Source organism: Muscardinus avellanarius, assembly GCF_963383645.1.
Source record: "Muscardinus avellanarius genome assembly, chromosome: 18".
In the NCBI taxonomy this organism is placed as follows: domain Eukaryota; kingdom Metazoa; phylum Chordata; class Mammalia; order Rodentia; family Gliridae; genus Muscardinus; species Muscardinus avellanarius.
Window position 1 is genome coordinate 6,076,220 of NC_137804.1, and position 10,303 is coordinate 6,086,522.

Sequence of the window (10,303 nt, forward strand, 5' to 3'; positions counted from 1 at the left end):
GCGTCCATGTTCAGGCTCAGTCCCTAGCGTAGTGAAAGGCTGGGGTCTTTTGACCAACAGGGTAAGAGAAGGTCCAGGAGCTCCTGGGGAGGCCTGGGATGCTGAGGCCAAGGAGCGGGTTCCAGGAGAGTGAACCAAGTGACCGCCCCTGGGCAGCTGCAGCCCATTAGCACTGGGCTCCACAGAGCCGCAGCACAGGCCAGCCCACTCTGCAGGGCCCCAACCAGGGCCTAGTGGGCAGCTCTGAACTTCCCTGCCAGCCCGTCGCGCCCTCCTCCCTCAGCCCAGGCATCCTGTCCTCCATTTTGCCTGCCCAGCCGGGAGGCTGAGCTCTTCTCCATCCTCTCTACCCCACACAGAGCCTGGACTGCTTGTCCCAGGTCGTGTGGGGTGAGCCTCATTTCCCTGAAGCACCGTTTGGGGTGGAGTCTCCTTATGAGAAACTTGGGGCTACTCAGGGACGTTGTGGGGAAACCCACGAGCTGTATTCCAGAGGCAGGGGCATGGCCGTGCTGACTGCCAGCACCCCGCCCCAGCATCCGAAGGAACACAGAGCCCTGTCCTTGCCAGGTGAGTCCCGTTCAGACCCTCCCACAATTCAGCCCCACCTGCCCCTCCATGACTGTCACCGCGCCCAGAGCAGTTCCACCTGTCTACCAGGGCCCTCTCCCTCAAGTGTCAGGAGCTCACTCCGCCGCCCCCCTCGTGACCTCCCCAGACAAAACTTCCCAACAGGCGGTGCCCAGTGCCAACAGCCTTGCAGCCCTCGGGCTCTTCCCTGGGGCTCCCCGCAGATGAGCTGCAAGTCAGAAAGCAGGGAGGCCTTTGAGGACACCGGGCCCCCACCCTCCCTCGCACCAGCCTCCAGCCCCTCTGCCAGCATGGCTGACCTAGCCAAGGCCTCAGGCACCTGGTATCCCTCCCTGGTCTGCCAAGCTTTGGCTGGAAGTGGGCCTGGGAGTGTCCCCTGCAGCACTGACAGGCTCCTTCCAGCCCCCAGGGCCTGCCTGATGGGTCTTCCTCTGGGCCTCAGTGGCCTTATCCAGAGACTACAGAGCAGCCCTGCAGGGATGGCGATCAGGAGCAGGGGGTCAGCTGGGGCCCCGTGCAGGTGCAGGATGCCTGCAGCAGCGGCTAGGAGCCTCTTCGAAGCCCGGTTCCAGGACAGGTCCCAGGGCGAGCCGCTTCCTCTCCGGCCCATCCCGATCCATCAGCTCTTCACTCTTCACCTTCCATCTGGCTCTGAGCACCCCCACCCACCCCAGCACCATGTGACCCCATCTCTGCTCCCAGCTCTGGGGTTGCCACAGAGGCTGCTGCTGTCATGATTAGAAGTCTGCATGTGAACGGCCCGGGGTCACAATTAAATTATCATCAGAAATACAGGGCAGCTGAGGGGGGACAAAACCTGCCTCCTTCAACCAACCAGCATCCCCTTTTTTTTTTTTTTTAATTGAGGGCTTAATGTATTTTTTTCTCTCCATGTGTATGTATGTGCATGTGTGTATGCGTGTGTTACTAGGGACTGAACTCAGGGGCATTCCACCTCTGAGATACACTCCCAGCCCTATTTTTTTTATTGAAGCAGGATCTCACTGAGTTGCAGAAGACCTCACTAAGTAGCTGAGGCTGGTTGGGAACCTGCGACCCTCCTGTCTCAGCCTCCCAAATACTGAGATTACAAGCTTGTGCCACCACGCCTGGCTTAAAGCATTTCTTAAAATGACTAAACAGCGAGGAGGCCTCGGTTCAGGCGTGGGGAAGGCAGCCCTGTGCTGGCAGGGGCTGCAAGGCCGTCCTGCAGCCTTAAGGAAGGGAGCGTGAGCACTTGGGCCCCCACTGCTTGTTGTCCTTGGAAGCTTGTCTGCAAGCACACAGCTTCCACCTAGCGAGGTATTATGGACTTAGCTAAGCAGGTCCGAGATGCTGACCTCGGCGTGTGGGCCAAGAAGGCTCCCAACATGGAATAGCCCTGATCCGAGGGCCTCCCCAGTCTGGCCTCGCAGGACAGCTGTCAGGCTGGCTCGCGGTGCTCCTTCATGCTCAGTAAGGCTGCACACCCAGGGGATGGTGCCGCTGAGCAGGGCCGGGAGGAGTGGGGGTACAGAGGTGGGGCCAGGCAGCCGCTTGGGGTGCAGGTGGGGGTGCGGGGCCACCTGCGCGGCCCACAGTGGTAGCAGTCACCTCCTGGCCCGGCTGTGCTGGGCTCCCCAGTCCCCACCCTGCTGCGGCTCAGCCCGGCGGCCTTCTTGGCAGCCTCCTGCCGCGCAGCCAGTCCCCTGCCCCCATGCGTTCCTGCCAGAGCAGTGTTCCGCGAGCCTGGCTGCATCTCGGGCAGAGGCTGGGCAGCCAGGCCCCTCGGCGGGGGCCGGGTCACAGGCTGGGGGAGTCGCGGGCCGGGGCCTCTGCCCCCCATCCCCCGGTCCGGGCCAGCCACCGCGAGGGATGCGATCTCCGCAGCCCCCGGAGGCCGCCAGGTTGGTACGGGTCGCCGTCCTGGAGACCCCGCAACGTGAGCCCCGGCCGCCCTGGGGCGGGGCGGCCGAGCCGCTGGGCCCCCAGACTCACCCCAGTCGGCGGCCCGGGCCGGGGGTGGGGCGGCGCGCGGGGCCCGCTGGGGAGCAGGCGGAGTAGCCTCCCGCGGGCGGAGGGCGCGGCGCCCACCCGCCGTCGGCGCGGCCTGGCCCTTTAAGCGTCCCGACGGCGGCCCAGCTGACGCGCCCGCGCCAATCGGCGGCCCGCGCCCCGCCCGCCGCCCGAGGCCCGGCCGCGCCGCACGGCCCTCGCCTCCGCCGGCCGCGCCCCCGGGGCCATGGTCGCGGGGCCCTGCGCGGGGGCGGCCCCCAGCGCCGCGCTTCATGGAGCGGCCCGGGCCCGGCCGCCGGGGGCAGCGCCAGCCCGCGGGGCCCTGTGAGCCCCCCGCGCCGCGCCACCATGGTACGCGGGGCCCGCCTGTCCCCCCGCTTATCCGCCCACCTGCGCCGCCGCCGGCGGAGGGCCGGCGCAGCCCGGGGCGGCCGGGCGGGACGGGCACATTCCTGGGGTGGGGGCGCGAGCGGCGGCCCTGCGAGGCAGGCGGGGGGCGCTGCGCTGCCCCGGCTGGGTGGAGGGGGAAGGGGACTCGATTCCCGCCCGGCCCTGGGGCCACGTGGGCGCCGGAGCCGCGGGCCGGCCTGGGGGTGGGGGGTCTGGGCCCCCGGGCGGGCGGGGGGCGCCCTCCGCTGCGTGCAAACTCCTGTGTGACCTTGGGCCGGTCCCGCCCTCTCTGGGTCTTGTGGCCCTGGGAAGCAGGGGAGGCGTGAGCGGACCCCCCAAGCCGGAGCCTCCGTAGAGGTCTGAGCCGGGTCAGGGCAGTGGGCATGATGGCACTCCCCCGGCAGTGCAGCACAGCCCCTCCTGGCAGCCGGGCAGGTCCCCCCACCAGGCGAGGAAGCTGGGCAGTGTCCAGCCTGACCCCCTCAGAGCAGCCCGGTGCCAGGTGGCCCTCCTGGCCCACACCTTAGCTCAGCCGGCCGGGGGAGGGGGGGGCTATGGCTGCAGCTGGCACAGGGAGGGGAGGGGCACCCCAGCCCCAGGGAGCAGTACATCTGGCCCGGCCAGCCGGCCAGCATGCTGGTGGACGCTGCCCAGGGCCCTCTGGGCCTGCGGGGCTGGCCCTGGGGTCGGGCAGCCTTTCCCTGGTCAGGACTGGAGCGTTGTGACTGGGTGCACTGCATTGGCACAGAGGCTTGGGGCAGGGCTCCTCTGTTCCTGTACTGGTGCCAGAGGCCCGGACACACGAGCACATGGGGACCACCCCTTACCTGTGTGGGCTGGTCAGTAGATCTGGGGGCCCTGTGGTTGGGAGTGTGCTACCCCACCCAGGCCTGGCTTTGGGGAGCCCTTACCCAAGCCACTTCCCCTGCCATTGCCTGCTCCCTGGAGGCAGCTGGGTTGTACCTCACCCCCTCCCTGGGGAAAGGAGCCTGGGGCTGGGGGCAATGATGGGGTCTGGGAGATGCAGCTGACCCAGGTGTCTTCTGCTGCTGAAGTCATTTGAGGCTAAGCAATCTATCCTGGAGGAGGGTCCTGTCCAGCAAGGAGGGGTGCCCTCGGCCAGGGCTTTGGACTGGGGCCAAAGCCTACTCTGAGCCTATGCACTCAGAATGGGCCAGAGGAGAGAGGCAGGTGGGCCTGATACCCAGGCCCAGTTAGATTGCCCAGGCCTAGACCAGCCAGGCACTCTGAGAACTCAAGGAAGATGGCGCCCACCGCTAGGAGGGCCGTGCCGTACAGTGGCTTTGGAGGACGGGGTCCAGGCAGGCCTAGAAGCAGGCGGCCCTGGTGGCTCCTTGGGTTCCAGCTGGAGCACTGAGGGGCAAAGTGGAAAACACCACCAGGCCTGTGTAGCTGGGCCCCGCTGTAGCCTGGGGTGCGTGGCTACGGCCTGGCGTCCTCCCAGGGCCTCCAAGGAGGTGCGGTGCCGTGGCCGGGGAGCCAGGTGCCTCTCAAAGGTCGGAGGCTCTGACCCAGCTGGGCAGGGCCTGAGGAGAGCCAGAACCTGCGTGTCCGTCCAGCCGGGCTGGGAGTCAACCTGCTCTGGGTTTGCTCGGGACTGGCCTGGACCCAGCACGGGATAGTTCCCAGGGAACCCCTGCTTCCCAGCACCCCTGGCCTTTCTTCCCCTTCCCTCCCTGGAATGCCTTTGCCTCTCCATGGAGAAGCCGCTGGAAGCTGGGAACGCTTACTGATCCGCCCTGGAGCTGATTCGCAGCCCGGGATGGTCCCTGTGGGAACATCCACACTGTGGGTGGCTGCCCTGGGCCCTCACACCTCCTGTTCACCTCTTCCTCTGCTCTGTGCTGTGTCTCCTGTCGGTAGGGTTCCTCCTGACCCTGACCCGTCCCTCTCCTCTGCCCACAGTTGCTGGTTGAGAAGACCACCGACTCCCCGGCGGCCGAGTTCTCGCTGGTGGAGGACGTGGCCCTGCACTTCGCCTGCTTGATGGGCCGGCTGAACGAACAGCGCCTCTTCCAGCCGGACCTCTGCGACGTGGACCTGGTGCTGGTGCCGCAGCGCAGCGTCTTCCCGGCGCACAAGGGCGTGCTGGCTGCCTACAGCCAGTTCTTCCACTCGCTCTTCACCCAGAACAAGCAGCTCCAGCGCGTGGAGCTGTCCCTGGAGGCACTCGCGCCCGGCGGCCTGCAGCAGATCCTCAACTTCATCTACACGTCCAAGCTGCTGGTCAACGCCGCCAACGTGCACGAGGTGCTCAGCGCCGCCTCCTTGCTGCAGATGGCCGACATCGCCGCGTCCTGCCAGGAGCTGCTGGACGCCCGCTCCCTCGGCCCGCCGGGCACCAGCACCATGGCCCTGGCCCAGCCGGCCACCAGCTGCACCCCGGCTAAGCCGCCCTACTACTGTGACATCAAGCAAGAGGCCGAGGCCCCGGGGCTGCCCAAGATCTACGCCCGCGAGGGCTCTGACCCCTACTCGGTGCGTGTGGAGGACGGGGCGGGGGACGCTGCTGGCACGGTGCCGGCGGGCGCGGTGCCAGCCGCCGGCGGGCCAGCCCAGCCTTTCTTCAAGGAGGAGAAGGAGGCCGGCGGGGAGGAGGCCGGTGGTCCCCCAGGCAGCCTGTGTAAGCTGGAGGGCGGCGAGGAGCTGGAGGAGGAGCTCGGGGCCTCGGGCAGCTACAGCCGCCAGGAGCAGTCACAGATCATCGTGGAAGTGAACCTCAACAACCAGACACTGCATGTGTCCACCGGGCCGGAGGGCAAGCCGGGCCCCGGGCCCAGCCCAGCCACTGTGGTGCTGGGCCGGGAGGCCGTGCTGCAGCAGCCTTCAGAGGACGAGGTGGAGGAGGACGAGGAGGAGGACGAGGACGGGGATGGAAGTGGAGGGGGAGAGGAGGAGGAGGAGGAGGAGGAAGATGGTGGCAGTCAGGGAGAGGAGGAGGAGGAGGAGGAAGAAGGTGGCAGTCAGGGAGAGGAGGAGGAGGAGGAAGAGGAAGGGCACAGTGAGCAGGATGCAGGGAGCGAGGAAGAGGAGGACGAGGAGGAGGAGGACGGGGAGGCTGCAGGCAGGCAGGGGCCCGGGGGTCGCCAGGGCAGCCGGGCAGAGCCGCCGCCCCACAGCCGCATGGCCACGAGGTCCCGGGACAATGCCCGGCGGCGGGGCAGCTCTGAGCCTGAGGAGGCCGGGCGCCGGGGTGGGAAGCGGCCGAAGCCCCCCGGGGCAGCGGCTACACCTGCTGGCGAGCCGGCGGCTACCGACGGGCTGGGGACCAAGGTGAAGTTGGAGGAGAAGCAGCATCCGTGCCAGAAGTGCCCCCGGGTCTTCAACAACCGCTGGTACCTGGAGAAGCACATGAACGTGACCCACAGCCGCATGCAGATCTGCGACCAGTGCGGCAAGCGCTTCCTGCTGGAGAGCGAGCTGCTGCTGCACCGGCAGACGGACTGCGAGCGCAACATCCAGGTGGGCCCCCGGGGCCCGGGCTGGGACGCGCAGCACCCTGGGCCAGAGGGGTGAAGGGGGACGGGAACGGGACGCAGAGAACAGAGGAGTGTGAGCACAGTGGCTCTGGGGAGGAAGAGTCGCACGGCGTTTAAACAAGTTCCAGGGCTGCAGGAAGGCCAGCCCGGCCGTTTGTACAGTCTCGCCAGTTGCGTGCGTGGAAGGAGAGGCCGTGACTCTTCTCCCCCAGAGCACTGCAGAGGGCAGGGGCAGCCTGGCAGTCGCAGGCCTCTTGCATGCCATTTGGACCTGGGAAAAGAGACAGTGTGGGAAATTTGGGGAGAACCAGAGCAGCTGGGCTGAGCTGGGCTGGCTGCCAGGCCTTGGGCCAGCCTGAGCCTGTCAGCACCAGTCTAACCTCTTGGGGTGGGGCCATCTGGGTTCCCTCAGTGCTTCTAATTGCCTGCGCTAATTGCTAATTGCAGCACCCCATAGAGAAAGCGTTACTTGGGGGTTACCTGGTAACCCGCGCACTCCCGTGCACCTGTTCCCACTTGCCTGGCCCTGGGCTGCCCTCTGACACTACCTGCCACACACAGCCGAGCCTCCCCGAAGAGGAGAGAGGCCTGTGCCCCTTCCTGCCTGGGCATCCTGACCCAGTTTCTGCCAAGCCCTGGCCTCGCCTCAACCTTCTGGGGGTGTCCACAGAAGGGCTGGGGAGGGCAGGAGGTCCAGGAGGAGAGCAGAGGGGAATGCGGTCCCCAAGCCCACCACGCTGTTTCCTGATGAGGCCTGTGCCTCTGCCGGGCCCTACCCAGCCTCTGGCCCCATCCCCGGGGCGTCTCCATGTCCATGCAGAGGGGCGATAAAGCCCCGGCCCTATAAGGACCTCTTAGAACAGGGCTTCCCCGGTGACCTGTGTGTGTGGCTGGCTGTCTCTGCTCTGCAGGGAGGAGCAGGCAGGGGCTGGGAGACGGTGCTCAGTGAGCCCAGAGGGGTGGCCTTCTGGAAGAGGCAATCCGCGGAAGGAAGAAGGCCACAAGCGTGGAGTGCGGGCCGTGGGTGCAGGCGCCTCCTCCCCAGCTCTCAGAACACCAGAGCTGCTGGCATCTCTGCAGCCCCTCAGGAGGGGACACTGAGGCCAGGAATGAGCAGCCCCTGGTCCCAGGCCACCGGGTCCTGCCTGGGGCCTAAAGTCCTGTCTCCCGCAGTGTGTGACGTGCGGCAAAGCCTTCAAGAAGCTCTGGTCCCTCCATGAGCACAACAAGATCGTGCACGGCTACGCAGAGAAGAAGTTCTCATGTGAGATCTGCGAAAAGAAGTTCTACACCATGGCCCACGTGCGCAAGCACATGGTGGGTAAGTCGGGGCCGAGAGTGCGGCCTGTGGCCGCGGAGGGCAGGCAGCTGTGCTGGGAAGGACTCCCCAGCAGGTGGACGCCGGGGCTTCACAACCACGGGCAGTGTGAGGGGCGAGAAGGCCTCTCAGCTGGCTCTCGACAGCCGTGACCCAGACAGGCTCCGGGCCAGGGACGCACACCATGCACAGAGGAGGGGCCCAGCAGAGGGGATCTGGAACCCAGCCGGGTGCTGCTGACCAGGCTGTGCGACCTGGTTTGGCATGATGTCCCCCAGGAAAGGAGCGCCCTTTCCTGAGATACACAAGGCGCCGCACGGGCTGGCACAGGCGCGGCGCGGCCTGTGTCTCTGATTCTCCCCCGCCTTCTGGCTTCTCTGAATGCACCCTCCCTGGGGGTGGGGGTGTCACACCCGGACGCGGTAAAGCGACCCCCGGGTGTGTGCTCCCCCTCGGTGGGCCCGGCTGCCATGCCCCTCCTGCCCCACGCAGGGGCTTGAGAAAGGTGCCCACAGCACAGGGCGGTCCCCAGGCTGGGCCACACTCCCTTTGTCTGTGGGACAGTTCTGAGGGGTCCTCCACGTGGATTAAAGCTACCCCCCCCAGGTCTAGGCAGGAGCATGCTGGGTAAGCCAGGATGGTGGCCCCTGAGCTCAGATGGTGGGGTCCCCATCTCGTTGCCTGCTCCTCCTTGGAGGGTCCGCAGTTCTCACCCGCAGTCCTTGGAGGGCGCTGTTGAGGATGGAGGGCTTTGGCCTCCGGCACCCTGCAAGGCCTGCTGCCTGGGCGCTGGGTGCCACTACCAGTCCCCAGGGACGGGATATCCTATGGGTGCTCAGGCGGGCCCCTGAGACGTGACGCCCACGTCTGCCCTGCAGCCCACACCAAGGACATGCCCTTCACCTGCGAGACCTGCGGGAAGTCCTTCAAGCGCAGCATGTCGCTCAAGGTGCACTCCCTGCAGCACTCCGGGGAGAAGCCCTTCAGGTGCGAGGTGAGTGCGCCTGCGCGGCGCAGGTCGGAGGCCGGCGGCAGCCGCAGACAGCTCCAGGGAGGGTCCACCTGGCCCGCAGCCCACCTGCCCGCCAGGCCCGGGGTGGGAGGCACACGCGGCTGGAGCTGGGGCGGGAGAGGAGTGTCCCAGGCAGGGAGGCCAGAGATGGGGAGGGGGAGGGCTGCATCCTGACCCCATTCCCGGCCTGGGCCCCGAGCCTGCAGCTTGCCCCCACATCGGCTCTCTGGAGCCCCCTCCCCGCGCAGTCCCTGGCCCTGAAGGCCTCGCCCCGCCGTCCTAGAACTGCAACGAGCGCTTCCAGTACAAGTACCAGCTGCGGTCGCACATGAGCATCCACATCGGCCACAAGCAGTTCATGTGCCAGTGGTGCGGCAAGGACTTCAACATGAAGCAGTACTTCGACGAGCACATGAAGACCCACACCGGTGCGGGCGGGGCGGGGCGGGGCAGGCGGGGCGGGGCCTCGGCGGGGTTAGAGGTGGGGCCTGGGTGCGGGTGCAACCTCCAGGGGTGTCGCGAAAGGTGGGGCTAATGGGCGTGGCCTCTGGCGGCTTGGCACAAGGTGGGGCCATGGGGGAGAGCATGACATCTGGGGGCGTAGTGGGGCCAAGTGGGGGCGTGGCTGTGGGTGGGGCTGGAGGGCGTGGTCTCCCATGACCCCACCTCTGTCTTGCGAGGGGAGGGTGTGGCCTCCCGTGACTGCCTCCGCCCTGTGTGGGAAGGGCGTGGCCTCCCGTGACCCCGCCTCTGTACTGTGTGGGAGGGCGTGGCCTCCTGTGACCCCGCCTCTGTCCTGCATGGGGAGGGCGTGGCCTCCCATGACTGCCTGTGTGCGGGGGGCGTGGTCTCCCGTGACCCCGCCTCTGTCTTGCGTGGAGGGCGTGGCCTCCCGTGACCCCGCCTCTGCCCTGCAGGGGAGAAGCCCTACATCTGTGAGATCTGCGGCAAGAGCTTCACCAGCAGGCCCAACATGAAGCGGCACCGGCGCACGCACACGGGCGAGAAGCCGTACCCGTGCGACGTGTGCGGCCAGCGCTTCCGCTTCTCCAACATGCTCAAGGCGCACAAGGAGAAGTGCTTCCGCGTCAGCCACCCGCTGGCCGGCGACGGCCCCCCGGGGCCCGCGCCCGCCCTGCTGCCCGCGCCGCCCCCGCCGCCGCCCCCGCTCCTCCCCACCGCCGGCGGCAGGGTGGACGCCGGCCACTGACCGGGCCGGCCTGACCGCGGACGGCCCACAGCCCCAGGCTGGCGGGGCACGTGACTCCGAAGTGCCCCTTCCTAACACTCCTTGACGCCTATACTCTTTTCTTTTCTCTTTTTGAAAGTGAAGGATACGAGAGGAAGAGGCCCTCAGCACCCCTCCAGGAGAGGCGGTGCGGGCCGGCGGGAGGGGCGGGCGGCAGACCCGCTGGGCAGCGCGCCGAGGCCCGGCGGGGCCTAGGTCAGCCTCAGTGCTGTGCCCCACGTCCCCTGGGCCTAGCGTACTCCCCACTG

At 67.4% G+C, this 10,303-nt stretch overlaps 1 protein-coding gene across 1 annotated transcript; it reads left to right on the plus strand.

The window, feature by feature from the left end:
* Nucleotides 1-4,905: 4,905 nt before the first annotated feature.
* ZBTB47 (zinc finger and BTB domain containing 47) lies at nt 4,906-10,016 on the plus strand (the record flags this gene model as incomplete). Its single annotated transcript, XM_080715874.1, has 5 exons — nt 4,906-6,459; nt 7,650-7,797; nt 8,673-8,788; nt 9,090-9,234; nt 9,724-10,016. The coding sequence occupies exons 1-5, from the start codon at nt 4,984-4,986 to the stop codon at nt 10,014-10,016; spliced, it is 2,178 nt and encodes a 725-aa protein (XP_080572000.1). The 5' UTR covers nt 4,906-4,983.
* Nucleotides 10,017-10,303: the final 287 nt, after the last annotated feature.